The 26,911-nt window shown below is 39.0% G+C and overlaps 1 protein-coding gene across 1 annotated transcript; it reads left to right on the top strand.

Moving 5' to 3' along the window:
- Positions 1-286: 286 nt before the first annotated feature.
- rnf24 (ring finger protein 24) lies at positions 287-25,129 on the top strand. The gene is made up of 7 exons (XM_058067488.2): positions 287-598; positions 675-774; positions 11,571-11,720; positions 14,073-14,115; positions 14,919-14,960; positions 16,679-16,758; positions 21,404-25,129. Exons 3-7 carry the CDS (start codon positions 11,578-11,580, stop codon positions 21,543-21,545), a joined length of 450 nt encoding a protein of 149 aa, XP_057923471.1. The 5' UTR covers positions 287-598; positions 675-774; positions 11,571-11,577; the 3' UTR covers positions 21,546-25,129.
- The last annotated feature ends 1,782 nt before the right edge of the window (positions 25,130-26,911 follow it).

Here is a 26,911-nt window from a genome sequence, read left to right as displayed (position 1 = left end):
AAACACATTCAATTGGAATATACATGCAAGTAAACATGCAAAACGGAAGGGATGCCAGACCTGAAGGATAAATCTGTGTAAAGACATGAGCGGGATGCCCAGAAGAAAGTTGGAGGAATGGACCCTAACCTCCCTCAATCATCATCAGTCTTGTATGATGAAGTGCTGACACAGTAAAACTATAAAGCACCCACAGTGCGGTCAAGTAGGAGACAGTGACAGGGAGGAGATCGGTTCAGACTGCCCAGTTGGAGTGCGTCCTCAATCACTAATAGGCTCGTCCACTTTTTTTTTTTTACAGTGCTTCTCCTTCCTCGTTCTCGAGTGCTGGCATCACTCCCCACGCACACGACCCTACAGCTTCACTGTGTACGTGTCTGCTGGCCTGCTGGGAGCAAGGGTGTCTGGATCTAGCCGCTTGTGGTGGTGGTCGTGCACAAAGACGTTTACGTGTGGAACGTGCTGATCGTCAGCACCGCCTACCATTCGCCTCCCAGTAATTTAAGGAAGCACTTCCACGCGTTTTTGGAGTGTCGCCTCTCCTACTCGGACCCATATCGAGACCTCTGGGCTGGTTGATTCACCGTCACAACACCACGTATGTGCTATGAAGTCCCCTCGTCACGGCGGTGGGCTACGTCAATATTAATTAAGAACATTTTAATGTGTGTCAGTTTTCCATCCTGCGGTGCTGGGACAGTTTCCCGTTTATAGAGGACCGTGAAGTAATCGGCAAAAAGGAAGATAGCAGCTAGCTTGGATTTGCTCGCTTTGGTGAGTAGAGACGCGCCTTCTCTCCCATCCACTTACATTAGTATTACTACTCGCTAGCTAACATCACTTGGCAACGAGCAGCGATGCTAGACACCTTTTAAAAATGAACAGAAAACATGTGCTTCACACTTTAATTTAAATAATGTTTATGAATGCGTCCTTGTGTTAAATTGTGGACAAACATGCCTTTGGTGTGCTTTCTGACCACACAGGGGTTTTAAGCTAGCTAGCGAGCCTACGCCCAGGGGGCTCTCACGTCACTTTCGAGAGGTTACATCAGGACTATGTCACACTTTGCTGCTAATTAAAGATGCCAAGCTTACCTTGACATACACCACATTGTGGGTAATGTTTCTGTCTAAGGTGGATTGTGTGGTCAAATGTCAACTGTGTTGTTCAACATCTTGTTCCTCCTTGGGTCATTGCTATTATGGGTAATCAAAAACACTACAGGACACTGACAGTGAGGACCCATGTGTAAATATGTGTCAGGCGGATCATGTAATGTGGAACATGCACTGCATTGTGTGTGTATTATGTGTGCTGGAGCTGTCACTGGCAGCAGTTGTTTGTGCAGCGTGTAAAGAGTGGACAGCAGATCCCTGCTTTTCATAGGGTTTACGTTGTGGTACCACCAATGAATGGCAAAAAACACGAGTCATTGATAACGCCTATATAATAGTCGGATCAACATTTGCAATAAAAGTTACTGTTGTGACTATTAGATTAGATTCAGCTCCAGAACCATTCCCTGCTCTATTCAATATGCCTCATATATGTATTGTGCTTGTTTTCAACATTTCTGAATAGGAATTTAAAATGATGGATGAACAGATGGAGTCGGAGTCAGGATGTATATGTGCAGGCCCAAGCCTCCATGGGGCCCTCAGTGAAATTTGATTTTGGGGCCCTCACACACCGAAAAAATAATTACTTTGGGGGCCCCCTAGTGGTCACGGTGCCCTAAGCAGGTGCTTAATTTGCTTATGCCTTGGGCTGGCTCTGAGTATAGAGATAACTTTATGTAAATTTAATATCACAATTATCATTACTATCATGGTGTAGTTGAATGTACTCAAAATGTTCAAATAAATAATACTGATGCACACACTGAAGTCTATTAACAAAGGTTTATTAAAAAAAACACAAACATGACACAATATCATTTCCTTGGCAGATGATCATGTAGCTGTGGGAGATGTAGCGTTGGAGTTGCCTGCTTAACACAGGGGAAGGCTACTGGCTACTTTATGATATGAAAAAAGGAACTATAAAATCACCTAGCTAAAACCTGATTGGACAAAAAAAATTACCATCCACATACACTACTGGATACATTTATACTGGAACTAATACTAGAATTTAAGTTTTCAATGTAGGTCACTGCTTCTTGTAGTTGGAGCCAGGCCCTGACTGCACAGCACTGATTGCTGTACTGCTAGATGGACCACAAGGGCATTTCTCTGTGTACTACTACTGTGTACTACTACTTGGAAAATATACAGTTTCTTATTGTGTTTATAATTATTGTTGGTGCTAATGTATAACTGCACTGCACTACAACTTCGCTGATAAACATTAATTCATTCATTTTCTACTGCGTATCCTCACGAGGGTGCTGGAGCCTATCCCAGCTGTCTTCAGGCGAGAGGCGGGGTTCAACCTGGACTGGTCGCCAGCCAATCACAGGGCACAAACAATCATTCACACTCACATTCATACCTACGGACAATTTGGAGTCACCAATTAACCTAGCATGTTTTTGGAATGTGGGAAGAAGTACCCGGAGAAAACCCACACATGCACAGGGCGAACATGCAAACTCCACACAGAGATGGCCGAGGGTGGAATTGAACTCCAGTCTCCTAGCTGTGTGGCCTGCACGCTAACCACTCAGCTGCTGATAAACATATTGTTATCTTTTAGTCGACCAGTTGTACTTCCAAAACAATGCATCTTTGGCTGGTGTTAGAAGACTGATCCGTGGCCTAGAATGACAGTTTCCCTCCTCCGTCACGATTGCGATAGGTGGGCCAAGGCATGGCACAATTACATGCACTCTGCGTCATAGAATGAATGTAATGCGATTGCTCTACACAAGTTCTTCATAATAACCGACACATAATAGAAATTAAATACCACGACTCAAAATAATCCAACCCCTGATGATTGCTCTCCTGCGACTGCGTTTGTGTGCGTGACCTAGACATGCCATTTAATTAATGTGATCGCTGCTCTGGCAAGTAATCAATGACAGCCTCCAAAACAACTTGAATTCAGACTGTAAAAAAAAACACAAAGTCAGGGAAATTGTGGTAATACAGCAGTGTGAAGGCAAAAATGTTGTGGTGTACAGGGCTCCAAGCATGACGAAGCTTATGTATGCAGGCTCCGAATTTGGTACTACACCCCCCGGCTGTTGTGTATAAGTTATAGGATAAGCAAGAAAGCTCAGTGTGAGCACAGGCGGGGGGAGACCAGGAGTGGGTGGGCTAATCACACCTCAAGTCCAGCAAGGTACAGATGGCCTAGTGTGAGTACGCCCTTAAGAATGTTGAATTGAATCTTGTTAGATTGTCAGACATAACAAATAACAAGGAAGCGTGATGAAGCATTTCATCACTTCATCACTTCACCGATGTCATTTTGAGCCACCACTTCATTTTCAATACCGCTTCTCCTCAATGGAGTCACAGATAAACTGGAGCCTATCCCAGCTGACTTTAGACGAGAGGCGGGGTACACCCTGGTCCGGTCACCAGATTTAGGTGTATGTAGTATATTGCTGCAAAATATAGATTCACCTCCTGTAGTTTAAAACACATTTCTGTGGTAAAGACACAACTGCTTTAGCCTGTAGACCTTGTGAGGTTTGTGGATGGAGGTTGACTAGACACAATATTACATAACTGTACACATGCCCCATGAGCATTTCACAGCTGCTCATTTGTGTACCACATCATAACATGAATCCAATATCAAGTTACTATTACATAATTTTTTTATGTTGCACTCAGGGTTGGTGCTCTGTGGTGAAACATATAAACATGTGGAACATGTGGACACCGTTTCTTGCCATGGAACCTGTCTTGATTGTCATAATAACATTAATGAGTCTTTCTCTAAGGCTCCTTTGCACCAATTTCAATCCAATCATTCCTCTTACATTTTGCAGTGATTTATCCAAACAAGTTTGTTTTTGTAAGGGATCATGTAGGTGCAACATAGTGTCTCAGTAAGGTGCTGCTGTTCCTTGGCTCACACTCGGTTTCTAACAGACCACTGCAAATGTTTGCTCTGGTATGTAGAAGGTTTCTGTAAAGTGCCAGGCACTGACCAATAATAGCAATCAGTGTATCACTGGGTGAAGCATATTTGTCCATAATTGCTTAACAAGATTTAGAGGCCATTTATCACACAAGTTTTAAAAGAAAGCTTGTTTAAAAAAAACGTATAATTTTGGCTGTTTGTTTACACAACAATGGCGTTTTGTAGTCTGAAAATGCACTTCAAAACTTGTATTATTATTTTACTATTTAAGGGGTTACAAATAAGGTGTTGCATTCAAAGACACCACTTAATTTCAGTTCAAATCACATTGAATGTACATGCATGTATTTTTGGTGATTTCCAAACTTACTTAAATGCATGATATTGTACAGTCACAGTAGTAGTTACATAAGTAAGTGATAAGAATATCAACATTGATTTGCTTTGTCTTTCTGTTTATGTAGACCACCCATAAATAATAAAGACGGTGTGATGTTCGGAGTGTCCCTGAATGCACCTCGCTATCTGGTGACAATGAGGATGTGTCGTTCCAAGGAGGACTAGAGACATGTTTCTGAGGTGGTGATGCATAGATGGCATTTGAATTACACTGCTGTTGATGCATCCAGGTGCAGCAGCTTGAGAAAAATAAAGCAAAACACAATTTTCAAACCTGCCAAGGTAACTTCAGTTATGTCAATGGCAAAATTAATTCATTATTAGTTCCTACAGCGACGATAGTTCTTACTTTAACAATACAGGTAACTCTGAAGTTGTACCACTGTGTAATGTCAAGGCCGTCAAATGATTGCAATTGTTAATCGGGTTAATCACAGTCTTCAAATAAATCATGATTAATCATCATTATGATTATCAGTAATCATCATTACGTCTGTAATTTGCCCATTTGTACTGTGTTTTATTGAAAGAAAGACAGTAAATGATAGGACATAATGATATATATTTGTATTAACAGCTCCAAATTAACTGAGAAATTAAATCAAGCTAAAAGATAGCACACATGTGTAAATGTATTTACACTTTCTTTATTTAAACATTTCAATCACACTTTAACATTATTATGAGCAATTAGGAGTTGCTTTCAAAGACACCATGCCTTTTAAGTTCAATTCAATTGGAGATACATACAGTATATGGTTTTGGAATTGCACTGCGGTTGATTTATTCATGTCAGAATAAAATGATTCAAGTGTCAGACTTTGTGACTGTGTGTGGATGCTACACTGCGCCTCCATCTGCCATGATAACAGAGATGGGTATGCATCATTACACACAAAAAAAACATAATTCATGAAATGCAATCTATGACAGCCCGAATTTTCCTTTGAAATTAAATGATACATATCAAAAACTAGCCAAGCAGCACTTTACTTAACCTTGCATTTAGCATGTAGCAACGTCATTCCTTGACTCATACTGTATGGTACACACTTACACTTTCCCTTACTATTGCAATATATCCAAGGAATTATTCACATTGTACACACGGTGTTGCCCAATAGTCCTCCCTGGTCTTGACTCATGCAGTTTATGCCTTGCCTACCAGTTTAGTTCAGTTCAAGTTCCTTCACTAACCATGATGATATTATCCGTGTAGTGTGGTACTAAATCGGGCCCTTTAAGTATATTGTTAAAAGTCGGTCAAAGACTGGCTATGTTAAAGTATTTGTTTATTTCTTCCTTGTGCAGGAGCAAATAACCCCAGAACTAACTAAATTCAGGACACATACAATCCACACACCATTATCACTAATACACTGAACAAGCCACATACAAGGTAATGATTTATGGGGACTACTACAAAAATGTAGGAAAAAAAACTTGAACTGACTGGGAGTGCTCACAGACAGCTGTGTGTGTCAGCTCCTCTAGTTTGTGTCAGCTTGTATTACTATAGGAGGCCACACTGGAATGGAGGGCTTCATTTTGGGGGGGGTGAGGAGCTGGGTGCGCAAAACACCAAATTTAGAAAAGGTCATACTTTTTTTTTCATAGTGTTGGTCCTATTGCAACCTTAGCAGGCTTCTCTTCAGCAGATGCTACTTTTGTTCAATATACTTGCAGATTTCATACATAAGAGCTACAATCTGTTCTATTTAAAGCATTGTGTCTTTCTGTTTGAATGAGCGGTGAACTCTTTCAGCATTTGTTGGTACTCAAGATTCCCCCCACAATAACCACATGAGTTCCTGAATATTAAATTGATTTGTTTGGGTGCAACGAAAGTAAACAAATCAACTGTACAGAACATTTGTTAAATAGTATAATAGTAAAAATATAAATCTGTATATTGAGGGTATCACACCCAACTCACAAGACGACATAATACATGAGATTGGGTCACCATGATAATGATAATATATCATAAATCATAATAATGCAATATGTCCCTTAATATGTAATCTTTGACTTTATAAAGTTGTGGAATTGCCATTTTAGTGTTTTTTTTTTTTCTCAATGAGAACTCTCACAGGATCTAAAGATACTCCTACTGTATAGTCGTACAGATTTATTGGTATTTTTCATAGTCATGTAATGGTCATGATGAACAATAGGTTGAGAGTTCCCTGAATTTAAATCTGAATAAAAGTTCATTCATTAGTTCAGTTCAGGGATTGGCAACCATTAAAGATACAACAAACAGAGACCTATTTGTTATTTGAAAAAGTAACAACCAAAATGAAGGTAACACAACAAAAATGTAAGCCATATTTTCTGTCAGTTTTTTTACAGACAGATTGACAGACTGTATTCCTTCTCTTTCCTTGTGTGGCCGCTTCTTCTCGCCTCTTTCCGCGTCTTCAAACACACGCTTCGTTCTCTGCATAGGTGATGTAAGCGAATCCTCGACTATTTTTCTAATCGAGGTATTTGAATTTTCCGAATAATCGTTGCAGCCCTACCCATCAGTGTATTCACCGACATGCCCCCCAATACCTTACAGAACTACACACCCCACCTTTTGCACCATCTCGTCTACAACCAAAAACACCCTTCAAGTCCCCAAAACCAAGCTCTGCACCATGGGCAACCGAGTTCCAAGGCTGTGGAATGCCCTCTCTGACCTATTCAGGACTGTAGAGGTTTTTAAATGAGACATAAAAACCTTTTTAAAAATAGTTTTTAAATATTGGGTATTTTCTATATGCAATACTCCTGTTTTGTTTATAAAAGTTTTTACTCTGTAGCACTTTGTGATTGCTAAAATGTAAAGTACAATACAAATAATATGTGCGGTTATTATTCAATTTATTGCAAGCGAACATTAAAGTCAAATAGGCTTTTATTTTGGATTTTTGGATTCAATGTCATCAATATCAGGTATTCACACATTACAAAGCATAAAAGGAAGTTAAAGGCACTCTGTTCTGTTTTGAGTACGTAAACAGGCGTCACATGTAACAAACACACATGCATTAGTTACGTTTGTTGCCAGCCAAGGATAGCAATTTGTTTGTTGATTTTTCCATAAAATACTGGTTGAACTCCAAATTGTACGTCTTTTGTAAATGTATTGTCATTGTATTGCATCATTCTACATCAAGAGTGGCCAGTGTGACCATGTCAGTTGGACAGACTATTTCTTGCTGTGCCTCTGAGGCCCTGGTCTTTGGGCCAGCCCTTGAGCATATTAGGTTTCAGATGTGGAAATCTCATGGAGTTTGTGGCTGCTAGTGGAAATTTCCACTTCTACTTGGGGCTACTACTTCTGAATGTAATGATATGGGTTGCAGTCTTTTGAGGGGTAGTTAATAAATAACACCAAATATTCCTACATATCTATGTTTAGGGTTTTGGAAAATGACTCATTCAGATGACCTTTGTGTGCAGTTCCCGATTCCGTTTGTTTGAAATACCGTAGGTCCAGACTGAGGTCTTCATAGTCCGAAGTAAGTGTCTCAGTCATTGTTGTTCATGATTGCCGTCTCGAGGGTTTCTAAGGAAGTTTGTTGACGGGAGAGTGATGACTTCATTGTGCTGAGGTCTTTAACGTTACAGTTAGTTACACAATTAGTCAGGAAAGGGTAGGTCTTGGGTTGTCCATCATCATGTGTGTTTCTCCAGTAAGTCCAACCCCTGCTTCTATATTTAGACACTTAGTGGAAGAGGCTGAGCTGTTTATGACAATGTAAATTGTCTGGCAGAGATCAAGACTTTCTGTGTGTCTTCTATTTGTTGACTCATGTCACAGGAAGAGGGTGGGAGTGCATGATGATTGTGAGAGTTGGATGTGCCCACTCTTGCTTATTTCCAGTGAATGTGATGTGAAAGCAAAGTGTTTCTGGTTATGTAATAAAGTTTGGCTATGGAGTGAGACGAATAGATGGTGGTCCAAACAATGGGGAAATGGTAGTAGAAAAAAAATGACATTTTAATGCCATCAAATTAAAGTCATGCTATATCTTGTTTAGTTTGTTTCAGGTTGGCAAGAGCCTAATGACTGTTATTTGGGTTCACTTCCATTTCTTAAAAAATAGAAGGCTTTTCTATATTCCTGGTCAGTAGTCCAGTGGTTACTCCAAACATAGATGCCAGAATTTGCATCTTCTCTGTGTGCTTGTGTTAGTTCTCTTCTGTCACTTTAACTTTCTCTGCTGACCATCAAAAACCTTGCATCGGTTTAGTGGTGTAAAATTAGTGTCTGTCATTTCGATCAACCCTGCCCTTGTATCGCAGGGCTGTTCACGGATGTGTGTTCAAAACCAAGAGACTTTAACAACAGAAGCAGGTCTCTAGGATCTGGATTCTCCTTGCCACTATTGCTAGTCAAATGCACTGTTTTCGCTCAACTAGATCACAGCTTCCATGGTGAATATATGATAATATATATTACCGTATTTTCTGGACTATGTCGCTCCAGAGTATAAGTCGCACAAGGCCAAAAATGCATAATTAGGTCGAAAAAAAACATACATAAGTCTCATTTTTTGCGGGTAATTTGTTTTTATAAACTACTTGACCAAAATAGACATTACGTCCTCTTGGAAGGCAAGTTCTAACAATAAAAGAATAGAAAACAGGCTGAATAGGTGTAAGATATGCTAACACAACGGTTATTCAGCTACACAAAAAATAAACATGAACAGAAAAGGTATGCAGTGTTTATGTAACATAGACAGTTTTTTCATTTGTAAGTTGCAGGAACAGCCAACCTATGAAAAAAAGTGTGACTTATAGTCCGGAAAATACAGTATATGTCACCATGTCACACACAATTTCTACTCCTGGTGTCAAAAGAACTACACGCACACACAGCAACACAATGGGTGGATAAAAACAGACAATACACTACCAACGTATAATGCAGAATATTAGCCAACTACTATGTGAGCTCTAACCATGTGCTCTCCAGCCTTTTTTTTTTAGAGAAACTGTACAGCAAAGCACTCTGGGGAAACACAAAGTACTCCCAGTGACGCTACATTACAAATCACCGCTTCTTGCGCATTACAAGCTGGACCACAGTGCGCAACACTATGAACGCATACCATTTGCGCTGTTTTGTTTAATATTTACTCAAAAGCCTCAATAAGTATTGACTGCCAGGATGAAGGCTGAGCTGCACAGCCGCACTGAAACTGGCGTTCGGCTTACAAACTATCTATTTTGTGCCTTGATTCATATTTGCGTCTGCTTGCTAACTGCTAGCACCCGTGTAGCCCCACTACTGGCACAAAGAGGCTTAAGAGCTAAGAAGATGCTCACTCTCTTCTGTGTTCATTTCATATCGAGCCATTGCAGAGTGAACTAACAGATGGCACAGACGCGCATACACTTATATGTCAATTTATTGAAGGCTCATAATTACCAACCTGTTTTTCTTAAATTAGATAAATCAATACATCCAATATCATGACAGGCCTATGCAGCACAATGGAGTATATATCACGTGTTTTATATGTCAACTCATCTGTTGAACCCAGTTCATTTGAACTCACAGTTCCCATAATTTTTGCTATGTTTGCAGTAGATTTGTTTGTCATTGACATTTTGACCGAAAAGCAGGCATATGGGTTGTTTACTGCTAGATGGTCAGATTTCTAGATGCTCTGATATGATGTAGTTTGATACCACCGGGCTTTGGAGTTGCACCTTCATAATATAAAATGGAAAAAGACCTTGCATGTCTACCCTGACAATGACAACTACTTTTTGAAAGCTGTCATCCTCAGCCTGGTCACCCATGATTTCCTGCAGTTGCACTGTGCTGTGGGGTTGCTGGTTTGGTCATTTTTATAAACTTTGTCATGTAGAATGCTCACTAAATTTCAATATCTTATCAAAGGCATTGGCCCCCATTACCATCTGAGTCACGCCGGGAATGTAATGTTGTTTTTTGCCTGTTGTATAACTGCAGAGCAGCTGACTGTTTGTTTGGACAACCGGAACTATGTAGGTTGGTGGCGTAGCAGTGGACTCTTTGTAAACATTCTTTTCTTTTTTGGCTGACCTACAGAATGATTAACTGTCATGCATGTTTCCGGGGTTAAGTATTTATTTAAAGTTTTGCCCTTTTTTGCTTAGTTAAACAAAATAAGGATGTAATGGCACCCCTCCCAAAAGGTGTGAAGGTCTGTTTTTGGCATGGAGCCTTTTTAAAAGAGTGAGTAAAGCGTGCCAAAACAGTGTGAAATCATAAAGGGGCAGTTTTGCCACGCCTTTGGAAACCGAGCGTTTTGTGCCATCCCAAACTTCTTTCATGGCTAACTTTCCAAAACGTCATTATCTGAAACTTTGGCATCGTTTAACACAAGAATACAACATTCTAACTACATTTATAGGTCAGAAAAATGCAACCCCCCCCCCCCCCCAACAGGGAGGGGGGCTCCAGATGTTTCCACAAGGAGCCTGTATACTCTGTCCTTCAGTAGGCATAGACATGTCCAGTCATGTCCCTTTTGATAAAAGACCCTCTGAACCAAAAACCCCTTGTCTGTTGTCCTGGACAACATTTTTGAATTACAATGTGTGGTGGCATTTATGCATTAATCATATATCCTTACCTGTTGTGTCATTCATTGAAATAAAACCGCACTGCACTGAACACTCACAAACATGTTCAGATATTTAAGGTCTAATGGCAAATTTAGTGTAATTCTATTCACTTGCTGTTCTGTTGACACAGCCGTTGTTTTGCACCACAGCTGGTTGATTTTAAGTACAATTTGATATTGCATCTTTTTGTGACATTTTTTCATTTTTTGTTGCATTGACAATTGCTTTACCTGTTGAAGATCAGTTCAGGTTTAAAATACTCTAAAAGTGATGATTACATAATGCATTCAGTTTATGTGTTTTTTCCCCAAATTGAAAGTAAAAGGGTTTTCAAGTGCTCAAATAATGTACCTTGTTGAGACAATTCTTTATCATACTGAAAGTGAAGATAAACTAAAAAGACTGACCTTTCTTTCAGTTCCATATTCACTTTTGTTCCTGTGTCACTTTTGGGGCAGTCTTTGTATCGCCACCTGTCTGATTCATGTCATTTCTCTCTATCTTTCCAGAATATCCATGAGCTCTGATTTTCCACACTACAGTTTCAGGATGCCAAATATAGGGTTCCAGAACCTGCCCCTTAATATCTACATTGTTGTGTTTGGGACGGCTATCTTTGTCTTCATCCTCAGTCTCCTCTTTTGCTGCTACTTAATAAGGTAAGCACAATTATACCTTTTTAGCGTTTGATCAACAGAAGCAATGATTTGTCACAGCAACATGCCTCATTCTGTGGCTAAATCTCTCATATTGGGCTTTCTCCCTTCATTATTTTGCTCTTTCCAAATTATATCTAGAATTATACTGCAGCATAAGTTGTCTTATTATAGTATTGGACTGTACAAGCGCACTGCATACTCAGGGGTCTAATTACACCCAGCACAATGACTCACAATGACAAAACTTACTTAAGGTATTCATAGACGAGCACATATTGCAAAGCAGACAACCTTAGCAACCGCAAGGTCAGCCACCTCCACAAATATTGCAACATTTAACATGGCACTGTTAGTTTTTGTTGGAGGGATCCATTGTGATCTACATTGTAGTGGTGTAACAAGTTGAATAAAAGTCATTGAAAAGTGTGCAGTCCTCTTGGTTCGAATGAATCCAACATCTCATAATAGCTATTACCAAAGAGCAGAATCACGTTAGTAAAGGTCATGTGTAAACTGTATGTTTACATGTGTTCATTGCTCAAAATGGTGTTCTGCTTATAGTTTAATCACAAGGCTGCAACAGCTCAACAGCACAGGTTGGAGGAGTGTGTTTCAATGGTAATAAGATAACCAGAATAGAAAGTAACATCTATAGTTAACACTCAAAATGTTTTAATAGATTATGATAATCATGGCACTTTGCATCAAATAAGCTAGCCTTAACTTGTGCCCCTTATTCACTTCACTTTACATACATGGCTCTACTGCACTGATACTATTTCTAGCACTTTGGTCAGGCGGGGTGTCAAGCATACAGCTAATTTCCTTTCCGATCCGAAACTGAGTAAAATGCAGGCTCTTATCGGCACAAGATTGGGTCTATGAGAACGAGACGGGATTTGAAGAAAAAAATGAAACAAAAATGGACAATGAAAAAATATATGACCGAACAAACAGACTTTTTAATTTAACTGAGTCACAAAGCAATTGTTTATTTTTTATTTTTTTTACCACCACCAAAAGAAGAGCATTTTTGCTCTATTTAAGGCACCTAAAGATGCAGTCTCCCAAAGTTACTGGCCCTGTACAGATGCATTGAATAATTGTTATGTACAGTATCACTGATATATTTTATTATTATTTATATCCTACTAGTACAACTTAATGTAATAATTTAATGCATAATTTTGTTAAATTACCCCTTTTTAAACACAATATTGGACATTGCGTTATGGTTGTTTTGGAGATTTAACACATTGTTCTTCTCCCTCCAGAATTCTCAAAGTGTGTTTGTTCCAATGAGCACTGCACAACACTGCCCCCGGTGGTAGCATACAGTTAGTATCTTTGCAAAAGCTCAGGCAAATTAATACTCAGTGTTACATTTGCACCAATATTTTACAACACATATATTTTATTAAGTTTATGCCACACAAGTATCAAACCTCTGAAGTACTGCTTAACGTGGTTTTTGTCTAGAAAAGTTCATAACGATGCATATAGCCATTTACCAAGCAGTACAGTTCAAGTTGAAAGACTCTCAACCATGCACCCTTGACACTGGTGCTTGGGAGTCTCTGCATCTTTACCTGCTGACCCTTTTTTGTTTTTTTTTTTTTTATGTCAGTTTATCTCCTAGACTGTGCTGCTTGTTTTACAGATCCCTCTCACTCTGCTGCGAGAGGTTAAGGTTACTTGTTATGGAGGTAAATCTTACAAACCTATGAATTTCTCCTATCTCTCTCACTCATTCTTCCCCCCCTTGTCCTCCATGTTTGTTGTCACTATCATAGCGTAGATGACCTGTTCTCTCCTAAATCAGCTGATTTCACTTGACAATGTTTATGTATGGCTACATCATTGGGTTTTTTGTTTTATTTTGCAAACAACTACAGTGTGTTTATTATTTTACCTAAAGACCAATACTGTCTGGATGTATAGGAATGCTACTTGTGCTTTTCCCTGAAATGCATTTTCAAACAGTTATAGTTTCACTTAATCTGTAATTGGTTAATCCAGTTCCACTAATTCACAGCTGAGTCTCATGGTCACAAACGCAGTGATGCAGTACAAAACCAACACAAACAACCGGAAGTGTCTGCGCTCCTTATCCTTTCGTGATCTTGGACAAAATGTACCATTGTGATGTTACTGATTGCCTTAATATTTCACCATCATCCAGTGTCACAACAACACATTGAGTGTCACGAGGCAAGTATTGGACAGGGAATGAGCATCCAAGTCTCTTCTTCTGTACTTTTCCTGGGGATGTCTGAATGCTTTTGTAATAACGTGGCGAATGTGGTGGTCACTTACTAATCGGCCAGATGCTTTGTCTTTCTGTCTCCCCAGGTTACGGCACCAGGCACACAAAGAGCTCTATGCATACAAACAAGTAAGAACATGGTGGAGTGGAGCAGTTGTTTTGCTTTGTTTATTTTTTTAATATTGCAGGCATATGTTTATCACAGCTAATTGGTTCCAGAAAACAGCCAAAGTATGTAAATTTCAGCAAAATAGGATTCAGTATTAACAAATTGAATATTTTTGTAATTACAGCAGAGAAAACCTGTTTATGACCTTCTAAATATGTTTTTTTTTACTATTATTAGAGCCCTGTAGACATGAAATAACACCCCTATAGTTACCTTTACACTTGTATTACTCAATAAATTAGACAAAATAAAATAAGCGATCATATTCAGAAATAAGATAAGATACACTCATGCGTTAGCATTGACAGGATGTTGTTTTATTTTTTTCCAGCATATTACTAGGGATAAAACAGGAACAACATGCCAAAACTCAGTTAGTGGCCTAATTTCTTTGTACAGTTGTGATATGAAAGGAAGTTGGCGTAACAGTCGTACCTGTTTTAAATGATACGGTGTTGATTGTTTTTAGCGCCATCTTATATCACACGACAAGTTGCACTTCACTTTCTTCGGCTCATTTTATGGTCAAATCTTGATTTGTGTAATTTTCATGCTGTAATGATCATTGCTATCTATAGCCCACACCCAGAACAGCAGCTCGATTAGACAATGAGATTGACAGTTGAACCATACTCATCCGAATCAAATCATCGAATAGATGACTATTGTACTACACCCCTACTTTTGAGCAAATTTAGGTTTATTGACGAACATGACCGTGTCGCAGTGATTAATGTTTATTATTATCTGGTACGCCTTACAGGTCATTCAGAAGGAAAAGGTCAAAGAGTTAAATTTGCATGAGGTAAGCTTTCATCTTTCTTGTTCTGTTCCTTTCACTTAATGATATTGTCATTGATGTTCTCTGCAACAATAAGACTACTATTTTGTGGAAAGGACATTCTCTGCCCTGAAAGTTTCACATTTGAATTGCACAACACTGCAGTGATGTCATTTGCACTAGTTCACACATAAATCCAAAAGCCTAATGTTGACAAGACACAGGCCAAAATGAGCAGCAAGAGTGTCAAAAGTGTCAAGACTGTTTAGTAGATACCAGTAAATGAAATTGTGGGGGGCTTTGGGAAAGAAGGGTGTTGCCTCATTTAATCTTTTTGAGCAGCGTATATTCATAACAGCCCTAACTCCTGCCCCATAAGGACCTGTTATTCAGCTGCAAATTGGCATTATTGATAAATATTATCACCTTTTTTCCAACTTTCACTACAAGCTTCAGGCTTTTCTTGTTTATGATTTCACAAACACAAAGAAGAATTTGACAGTGTCATATGAGTCACCTCAGCAACAGATACCGCAACCTTTATTTCACTTGCACAATAACGCACGCACGCACAAGTAACCTCGTTTTGTGTCCCATGCTGCGGAGAGAATCCTGAAAACAGGAGTAAACTCAGCCCAGTGGATTCAATCTCCGCATGTTTTTCTGGAATGATTCAAAAATAGATTTTTTAATATTATTTTGTATAATGCTGCGATATGGCCAGTGAGCCTGCATCACTGCTCCATATTAAGAATTCATGCCAAGATATATGGCAGTAAAGCTGACCACTTAGGTGGTGCTCCAAACAAACCTTGTAAGGATCTTTGTGTACTTTGGCTCTGTCTTATTTGAACAGCATCCTGTTACATAACAATCATCTACCAAGACTCCCTTGTTTTATTCTTAAAGCAGCAGTCAATTGGTTAATGTTACCATAATCTGTGTACTGCTAACTGAAAATTAAAAAAAATCTTATATTGTAAATAACACGCCACTTTTATGATGACTTCATGGAAAAAAGACAAAAATACATTTCAAGGAAAATAGCGCTCATGCTACCGCTGATGCATAAGTGACTGATTTAACACAAGCCTGCATACACGCCCATGTACGTTTCTTTTAGATACAAACTGAAATAGAGGCAAGCTGAAGAAAAGCTAATAATGCTGAGGCAGTTTGACCAACTCAACACGAGCTGTTTTTAACTCGCTAATTGCACCGTTTATGTGAATGAGACACCGCTTAGCTCCTCTGTGACTGCCGCTTGCAGAGTCAGTGTCGGGAGAGACAGTCACTGTGTGTGACTGGCCAGTCATATAGTGTGAAGAGTGAATACATAATGAGCATTTTGTTTGAACACAAATATGGATAATGATGAAATGTACTTGTTTCATAATTGTATTCGGCAAAATGATCTGTAACAGATACTCATTTATAACAAGTAGGGGGTCGTGATTTCACAGTATATGCAGTTCCAGTTGAGGTGACAGACAACTTGTAAGACTGTTTTTGTTGTCTGAAAATATTTCAGTCCCTCAAACTCCAATGTAGAAGCGGCAGGAACTTCACTCAATTAACAAAGCATGTGCCCATTGTGAGACTCCATCTTTCGGGAGGTTTCTTTCCAACTGTATTATTTTATCCAGCCACACACACACAAGTATTCCAAACGGTAGGGTGTTAAGCTTTTTAATGTCTTCGTGAAAATAAAGTGTCTTAAGTCACCTCCTGCTCTCTTGCAGATATGTGCGGTCTGCTTGGAGGAGTTCAAACAGAAAGACGAGTTGGGGATTTGTCCGTGCAAACATGCATTTCATAGAAAGTAAGTACAAGGCTTTGTTGATTTTTCATGGACACACACACACACACAGGGAAGGACACGTGGAGCGTTCCGGAATAAAGCTAAATATTATAATATTCTAAAAACAACACAGTGGGTGCATGATCGCAAGGAATAAACAAACAGGTCAATTACTGTCTCAAACTATAACTGGCAAAAATACATGTATAATGAATAACTGCCTAGGACGGCATGATTTGTTTAAGGCAGCATGACCCCCCCACACATGCACTTTAACAAACACACACATGCACACACTGCACTCTGGCCCCTTTCAACTGAGTTGTTTATATCTGCATGACACTTTCCTTGGCCTAGTTTTCTCCCCACTTGCTGCTAGAGGGATCACCGCTCACACTAAAAACTCTTGTTTGCAAGGGTAGCAAGTAGAACCCAACATTCCAAATAGACCCCAAGCTTAGCAGCTAAAGGGGGGTTACAACAAGCATGTTGCACTGCAAACATGGAAATGAAATACGTCCCTCGTTTATCCCAGTGAATCGGTTCCAAACTGGACGACAATTTTTGTGAAGTAGGATTCAATATTATTAAATTGAATATTTTGTAGTTACAGCAGAGAAAACTTCTTTGACCTTCTAAATGTGGTTTGTACCATGATTGTAGCCCTGTGGACATGAAATAACAGTCCTATAGTCACAATTACACTTGTATTACCCAATATACATCCCAACTTGTACATCAATGATATCGCTAAAGTCACGAAAGACTTAAAGCTGGTATTATTTGCAAAAAAGGTCAGCAAGGATAATTCATAATGCCGCCTACAGAGAACATACTAACTCCTTATTTCTAAAATCACAAATACTTAAACTTGCTGATATAGTTAATCTTCAAACAGCTAAAATAATGGCTAAATAAGGCTAAAAATAACCAAGTACCTAAAAATTACATCCAATACTTCTCTACAAGAGAGGAGAAATATGATCTCAGGGAATAACTAAATTTGAAACACATATACAGTGAAGAAAATAAGTATTTGAACACCCTGCTATTTTGCTATTTCTCCCACTTAGAAATCATGGAGGGGTCTGAAATTTTCATCGTAGGTGCATGTCCACTGTGAGAGAGATAAACTAAAAAGAAAAATCCAGAAATCACAATGCATGATTTTTTAACAATTTATTTGTGTGATACAGCTGCTAATAAGTATTTGAACACCTGAGAAAATGAATGTTAATATTTGGTACAGTAGCCTTTGTTTGCTATTACAGAGGTCAAACGTTTCCTGTAGTTTTTCACCAGGTTTGCACACACTGCAGGAGGGATCTTGGCCCACTCCTCCACACAGATCTTCTCTAGATCAGTCAGGTTTCTGGGCTGTCGCTGAGAAACACGGAGTTTGAGCTCCCTCCAAAGATTTTCGATTGGGTTCAGGTCTGGAGACTGGCTGGGCCATGCTAGAACCTTGATATGCTTCTTACGGAGCCACTCCTTGGTTTTCCTGGCTGTGTGCTTCGGGTCGTTGTCGTGTTGGAAGACCCAGCCACGACCCATCTTCAATGCTCTGACAGAGGGAAGGAGGTTGTTCCCCAAAATCTCACAATACACGGCCCCAGTCATCCTCTCTTTAATGCAGTGCACTCGTCCTGTCCCATGTGCAGAAAAACACCCCCAAAGCATGATGCTACCACCCCCATGCTTCACAGTAGGGATGGTGTTCTTCGGATTGTACTCTTCATTCTTCTTCCTCCAAACACGCTTATTGGAATTATGACCAAAAAGTTCTATTTTGGTCTCATCTGACCATAAAACTTTCTCCCATGACTCCTCTGTATCATCCAAATGGTCATATGCAAACTTAAGACGGGCCTTGACATGTGCTGGTTTAAGCAGGGGAACCTTTCGTGCCATGCATGATTTCACATCATGACGTCTTAGTGTATTACCTACAGTAACCTTGGAAACGGTGGTCCCAGCTCTTTTCAGGTCATTGACCAAGTCCTGTCGTGTAGTTCTGGGCTGATTCCTCACCTTTCTTAGAATCATTGAGACCCCACGAGGTGATATCTTGCATGGGGCTCCACTCCGATTGAGATTGACCGTCATGTTTAGCTTCTTCCATTTTCTAATGATAGCTCCAACAGTGGACCTTTTTTCACCAAGCTGCTTGGTAATTGCTCCGTAGCCCTTTCCAGCCTTGTGGAGGTGTACAATTTTGTCTCTGGTGTCTTTGGACAGCTCTTTGGTCTTCGCCATGTTACAAGTTAAAGTCTTACTGATTGTATGGGGTGGACAGGTGTCTTTATGCAGCTAACGACCTCAAACAGGTGCATCTGATTCAGGATGATACATGGAGTGCAGGTGGACTTCTAATGGGCAGACTAACAGGTCTTTCAGGGTCAGAATTCTAGATGATACACAGGTGTTCAAATACTTATTTGCAGCTGTATCACACAAATAAATTGTTAAAAAATCATGCATTGTGATTTCTGGATTTTTCTTTTTAGTTTATCTCTCTCACAGTGGACATGCACCTACGATGAAAATTTCAGACCCCTCCATGATTTCTAAGTGGGAGAAATAGCAAAATAGCAGGGTGTTCAAATACTTATTTTCTTCACTGTATGCTAGGACTACGTTAAAAAGCCATAGCATTTCAGTATGTGGAATCAAACTATGGAATGAATTGAGTAAGGAACTCAATTCAAGAAACAATACAAGCAGTTGATGTTTGCTAAATACAAGGATGAAGAGTCTTGAACCAGTCATGATGTGTTATATACGTATATCACTATACTGACCGTTACTATTGTACCCATGATGTCATTGTACTTCGGTACGTGACAAAAATAAATAAATAATAATAAAAAATCTAAACAAACTTAAATTATATTAGAAAGGCAGGAAGTGAACAAAATAGTTACTGATTGTAAAAGTATCAGATGGAGGGGTAGGATTTAATAAGCTTTGCTTCTTCCTACTCCTTTTGGACATGTGGAACTGTGAACTGATTATGTGATGCATTCAATTGTAATCTGATGCATGTTCAAATGAAATAAAACCATTACCATTACCATATAGTAGACATAATAATTGAAAAATAAGCCATCTGAGCCATAAGTAAGATAACGTCTTACGCCTTTACTTTTGACAGTGAACTTCCTGGTGGCTGTTGTCTCATCAATGTAATGTTACTGACACTACTCTACTGCTGGTGTTTTCAAAAGCCAGGGGGGTAGGGTAGGGTAGGGTTAGAGGTTAGGGTAGGGTAGGGTTAGGGCAGGGGTGGGCAAACTACGGCCCGGGGGCCACATCCGGCCCGCCAAGTGTTTGAATACGGCCCGCCCAATCTTTCCAAAGTATTTCATTTAAACTCAACATACAACCTGGCATCATGGCCTGAGCCAACCTTTTGATGGTTTTATCAATTTCGTTTTTTGACATGGTCTGTTGTTTACAAAGTGCTCCTGAAAAAAGGGACACAAGCACATAATAATAATAATTATTATTATTATTATATTCTTATTATATTATTAGATTATTAAAATTATTAAAATTATTATTAGAACTATTATGATTATTATAATTATTATATTAATGCTAATTATTATATTAATTATATATAATATTATTATTGTTATATTTGCATATTTTACATAATAATAATATAATAATTATTATTTTAATTTTATTGTAATTATTATAATATTTTATTATTTTTAAAATATTTAAATATAAATATAAAATAATAAATAATAATAGCAGATTGCATGACAATTTTACAGATACAATAATACCAGGTGGACTGTTAGGTGTAAAATATATAGTCTGCCCCCCCGTAAATTTTGTCATATCAATGCGGCCCGCGAGTCAAAAAGTTTGCCCACCCCTGGGTTAGGGTTATGTACTACAACCCTGGTCGACACATCACAATCGACTGAATGACTCACTGTTGTTTTTTACAGTACATTGCAACCAAACCACACAGGTTTGGTAGCAGTTTTGGGTGGCCTGCGACTTGAAGTCCAAGTACCTTTTCACTTCCTGGTTACTGTCAGGTGCATTTCAATGGGAGAGATGCAGGCCATTATTTTATTTTATTTATTTAAAATTAAAATTACTTATTTTACTAAAATTACTCAAATTGCTTAAAATTACATCAAACATGCCGTCTTCTATTCTAGAGTTGCGTCATCACCTTTTGGTACTTCTCAAGTGGTATAAATACTTCTGGGAGTGAGCGTTGAGAAAAAAAAAAGAAGCAAATGACGTCTTTTGAATGCCTTATATTTGTATTTTTGTTTGTTCAGCCATTTTCATGCTTGTAAATGCTTAATTTAAGTCATAAATATGTACAATTTGCTTAAACAGGGAGGGTCAACTTCATGCGGAATCCTTCTTAATTGTTAACTTATTTTTACACTTCATCATTCATCATCATTCTTACGCACTCAGTCTCGTGCATCACATCGTCTCGTGACTTCGATGTCTCGTGACTACCCAAATTACAGTACTAGAAATGTAGTGACCACTGCTGCCCGGTGGGAGGGGCCTGATGTCCGTTACACGCCCTGGTGGAGGTCTGCATCTGCCCCCGCACTGTGTACTCAATTCACCTGCTAACAATCATGCTGTATTTCACTGGTTCCATCTCTTCCTGTGACAGGTGTCTCATTAAGTGGCTGGAGGTGAGGAAGGTGTGCCCGCTATGCAACATGCCTGTCTTACAGCTGGCCCAGCAGGCCGGTACCACGGAAGCGCCTGTGCCAATCCAGCAGCCTTTGCCTGGAATTGAGAACTTGGTCTAGTTGACTGAAAGTCAACATGGCGGTGACATTTCACACACACATACTGTACATGAACACTGTCAGCTGTACAGGTACACTTTGTTGTGACTCGCCACAAACATTGTGAGCCAACATCTCTTACCTTTTACACCGGCTCATAAAAAGGATTTTTTTCATCCGCTGAAACTGGACTCACTTTTCTTTTTCTTCATGGACATGGAAGGAAAGTTGATGTGATTTTCCACCCACCCAACAACACACACGGTTGGTAATTTTTTTCACAACCAAAACACCTTTTTGGGGACACCAGATGAAGAGCAAGAAGAAGAAAAACAAAACAGTCAAGAGCTACAATACACTAAAGTATTTTATATTTTATTTTTTTTATGTTTTATTTTTTTGTATTTTAACAAGCACTTTACAAGACGTTAAAACTTAATTGCTTGCAATTGTGGTAGCAAAGTTTGTTTTATATTTTGTCATTAGGTATTACATCCGTCTTCAACATCAAGTCACTTCTGTTTTCATTTTGAATTGCTAAACATTGACAACTATAATGGGACATGAAAGGGACAAAAATAACATGTTTTGAAGGAAAGTCCTCTTCTCGGGGACTTAAACTCAATTTAAATGTGACTGGATGACCCACAGCAAGCTTCATATGAAGCACCATCTGTTGGGCAGGATTAGTACGATAGCCAATCCACACAATAGTTACAAAAAACAACCGGAATTCCTCATACAGTGGTGGAAGCACTTTATTTTCTGAGGGTATCAGGAATTTATTCAGGATAAGGAGCCTTTTTATTTGTTCTTTTCAATAGAAATCAAATCCTTCAGCTTTACAGATGCCATGTCTACTCTGGAAGAGATATGTTTTAATGTGTGGTAAAGACGCCTATTGCTTAACTACTTGTTGGGCTTTTTTTTGTCTGTTTGAGGTGCTGCATTTATTCACTCAAGTGGAAAAGGTACTCTGTGATTAATTGGAGCATGGCGTCTGTTCGAGCGGAAGCCACTCTTTGAGGAAATACGGTATGTTTTCATTGAAGTATGAATGGTGCTCCAAGGCACTCAAAGCGCTGAAGGACTTTATGTAAAATACAGGAGCTGTTTTATTGAACTCATGAACATGAAAAACATCATTTGGAGTTCCAAGTTGATATAATGTGAATATTTAAACCAGTATAAAAGATTACCCGGGGCTTAAAAAAAACAAAGAAAAAGCAATGACCCATTGTCAAATCACATGACCTGCTGTAAAAACATTGTGAATGAATCCACAGCCACTAAAAATGCCATTTAGTTTTTCATTCATAGTTGATGACTTTGGAACATGTGCACCCAAGGAGTGAGTTAATGCGATATTAGCTAAGACTCTACCTCTTTAACCTGCATCAAGCAATACAGAGCCCTCTGCTAGAGTCAGCGTTCACTGGTTATAATGAAGCAGCAGTTCCATTCTCACACACACACACACACACACACATATCACACAGAGGCTCGTTCCTCTTTTAGGGTTCCAGCATTCTGGAGCTTTCGCCTCTCGCTTGCTTTTCTACGGTACTTTTTGTTTGAAGCTCTGAGCCCTGCTTTTTGTTTTGTTTTTTTTGTCCCTGGCTGTTGGCTGCTCTCACTAAAAAGTGCTGGCCAGTTACGTGAGCAGCCACTTAGAAAATATTACTCCATACTGATGAATGCAAGAAAAATGTATTTTTTTCAGGTCACAATCTGTAAGAAATATGAAACCAAACACACAAAAATGTGTATTTGTTAAAGTTTTTCTATAACCAGAAAGATGCTGTACTGGTACATTTTTTTAATAATGTGGTTTAACGCTCTTTTGAGAATTTACTGTATGTGCACATGGCAACATCTTCTCGTTTCTGAAATTACATTTCAATGAAATGGCTAAAAAGCTCATTATTTCCCCATGTTTAATATATTGCCCATGTTTATATATTGAACCTCCAAATTTGAAAACAATCTGTTTTGCGTTTCTGGTTGACTACAGAGTTCGTCTAATTTTTAAAATCTTGATGTGACTTGCATGCGACTCGCTTCAAATTACCTTTTGAAGACCAAATAAAACAAATGGCTTCATGGCTGTTACACACCGCTGTCTCGTGTACACGTACATGTATGTAGCGCGTTCACGTACACAAACGGCGTCTTGTGGTTGTGACCACAGGCTATATGCGTTCAATAAAATTTGCCAAATTGCTGTCGTTAGCTGACAACAAACACAACTAGTCTGCATATGTGTGTGATATGTGACCTATGTACTCAAAGCAGGAAGAGGCGTGTTATCATGCTTGTAGTACATTTGAATTACAGAGTAAAACTGTTACCATTATAAAGCCTTTTTTTAAACCTCATTTTGTATTGCCATACAAATGGAAAGAAAGGTTTGCCACTGCAACTAAGATCAGGTGTAACTACTCACCTAGTGGTGTTTTATAGGTACTGCTAGTGTTAATTAAGGTGCGCCTGCCAAATGACACATCACTTTTGCAGCATTGTACTTTGGAGGTTCCACTGTAATTGAATAAATTGCTGAAAACGGACCCCAAAACACGTCAAGTGTACATTGCAAACCCTCTGATTGCGAGATGGAAATGATTGCGTCTAAAAGTACAACCGCACAGGTTGCACTCATAAGGTATTGAACAAGATGTAATCGTCTTCCGGTCCAACGAGCAACAATAGGATTTGGCATATTGAGCATTTTTTTTTTCACATTGAAAACAAAATAAGCAACACAATGCTTGTCTTTGTGATGCTTATATGTTCTTCCCTTGTTGGTCTTTGTGTCACACACACTTTAGTGTTTCTGCACTTCCAGTATTTGTAGGTCAGGTCTTAAACCTTGTCGTCTTTGAATGTATGCCTCGATGTGAAAGCATGCTACTTTGCATCACCACTGTAACGTATTCACATTAGTCGTGCTAAAGCTACCCATCAAGTGTCTGATTGTAAACACAAAAAAGGTCACGTCCTAACTCCCCTTCAAACTTAAGTGCCAATGGAAATGTGAGCCTCATCAAAATGGAAAGAATTTAGAAATAAACTTGTTTGAGCCATGAATATGTAAATGTGATGCAGCGCCAATGTAAATACTTCCAGCATCTAAAAAAAAGCTAGCGGGGGCATCAGACGGTGCACGATGCCCAACTTGACTTTTTGTGGTAAAGTCATTAGAAATAACCGCCACTGATGATTTAAAGACAAGGACACTCACGCCAACGTCTATGTTATTTATTCCTCTGCTTTGTTGTGCCCCTCCTACTTGGATAAGAAAATATACACAATATAACCACCTTTACAGAAGTATTTCCCTTTTTTTGTTAACACTAATTGTGTTTGTGGACTTCCGCAGACATTGTACAACTAAGAATTCTGCAGCAGAATATTTTTGGAGATAAGAATAATAATAACTGTACAGTATTTGTAAGCTCTATTTTTGTATATTGCTATTTTGAGAGAAATAATAATACAATGTTTTCTTTCTTCACCTTTTCCCCCTAATTTCATGGTTATTTGTTTCAAGGAAAAACTGCATGTGACTGACTTGGTCTGTAATAAAGTTTCCAAGTTTTGAAAAAGTTTGAGTCTTTTCCTTGGAATTGTGCACTTGCGGAACTCTTCATAATAATGATTACTTTTTATGTATTTCAAATAACTTGTGTAATTAGTTTGACTAATCAGTGTTTTGACTCAGTACTTTTAAGTCTACGTTAATTAAGTGTGGCTCTATCAAGTGGCAGTATAGCGCAGGGGTGGGCAAACTATGGCCCGCATGCGGCCCACCAAGCGTTTGAATCCGGCCCGCCAGTTGCTTTCTAAGTATTTCAACTTTTAACATACAAGCTGGCAACATGACTTGCAAGTCGGATTAAAAAAAAAAAAAACACAAAAAAATGTAAAATTCTATTACGTAATTTGATGTGGTCTGATGTTTAAAGTGCTCCTGAAAAAAGGGACACACAGCTGATAGTATGACACTTTTACAAATAAATTAGACAACTAATACAATGCTGAATGTTAGAATAGAATTATAAGCGTAAAATATTGTGTGTTAAATATATTTTCCGGTGCCCCCCGGACAATTTTGTTAACTCAACGCGGCCCACGAGTCAAAAAGTTTGCCCACCCCTGGTATAGCGTCATTGCAACTTATGTCGTCTTGAATTTATTTTTAGATTTATTGTAGCGGAAAGAGACAGTGTAGCATTAAATCAATAAAACATAACATTAAAAATTGTTATAAATAAGTATTTGATCCCAAAGCAAAATGTGGCGTAGTAGTACATGGTGGAGAAATGCTTGTTTGCATACACAGTGGTTTCTTGCAGTTTGGACACAAGTATTTTCATTCACTCTTCTTACAGATACCTTAAAATCCTCACTGTTTTGAGGCTGTCGCTCGGCAACTCAGTCTGAATCTCAATTCTTCTCCTTGCCAAACCTTGGAGTCCTTGATTTGATGCATTCTTTCTGCTACACCACATGACACTCCAGGACCATTCAAACGCTGCCATCTCAGTATGGGAAAGGCAAATGCAACTAAATGCCATTCTGGACTTTCTTACAAAAGAATATGAGGGAGCACATTAGCATTTGCTGTTTTTATAAATGTTGTTGCACTGCTAAGAATGAATTGGTGTCCAATTTCTTAGTGTGCTTCTTTTTTGAGCCACTCCTTTGTTGCCTTGTTTGCATGTTTTGAGTCTTTGCCATGCTGGAAGACCCATCCACGACCCTTCTTCAGTGTCCGAGCTGAGGCCAGGAGGTTTTTCCATCCAATAAATGGCACTTTTCATCGGCCCCTCAATGCTGTGAGGTAATTGTAGCAGATTATTTGTTGATGTCCTGAACCAGTACTTGTTATTTTGTCTCCCCTGTGTGTGAGAGAGAATGGTACCGGTGATGACAAAGAGGAAAACAGCGAAGGTAATTGTAGAACTAGAAATGTCCTGGCTGCTTAGTACAATATGGCTCTCACATTGGGTGAGTATACAATGTATTGTTCATTCATTCATTCATCCATTTTCTACCGCTTTTTCCTCACGAGGGTCGCGAGGGTGCTGGAGCCTATCCCAGCTGTCTAGACAAACAACCATTCACACTCACATTCATACCTATGGACAATTTGGAGTGGCCAATTAATCTAGCATGTTTTTGGAATGTGGGAGGAAACTGGAGAAAACCCACGTATCTCCACACAGAGATGACCGAGGGTGGAATTGAACCCTGGTCTCCTAGCTGTGAGGTCTGCGCGCTAACCACTAGACCACCATGCCGCCCCGTTTCAAAGTTATGCTACTAAAATGATGGTATTTTTCATCGTTTTTGTGAAATCAAGACTTGTTCTTGTTAGATGATAG

The sequence above is a fragment of the Doryrhamphus excisus genome, linkage group LG9, assembly GCF_037039965.1.
Source record: "Doryrhamphus excisus strain RoL-2023G ecotype Guam linkage group LG9, RoL_Dexc_Guam_v1.1, whole genome shotgun sequence".
Taxonomy (NCBI): Eukaryota; Metazoa; Chordata; class Actinopteri; order Syngnathiformes; family Syngnathidae; genus Doryrhamphus; species Doryrhamphus excisus.
This window is presented reverse-complemented; position numbering and strand designations above follow the sequence as displayed.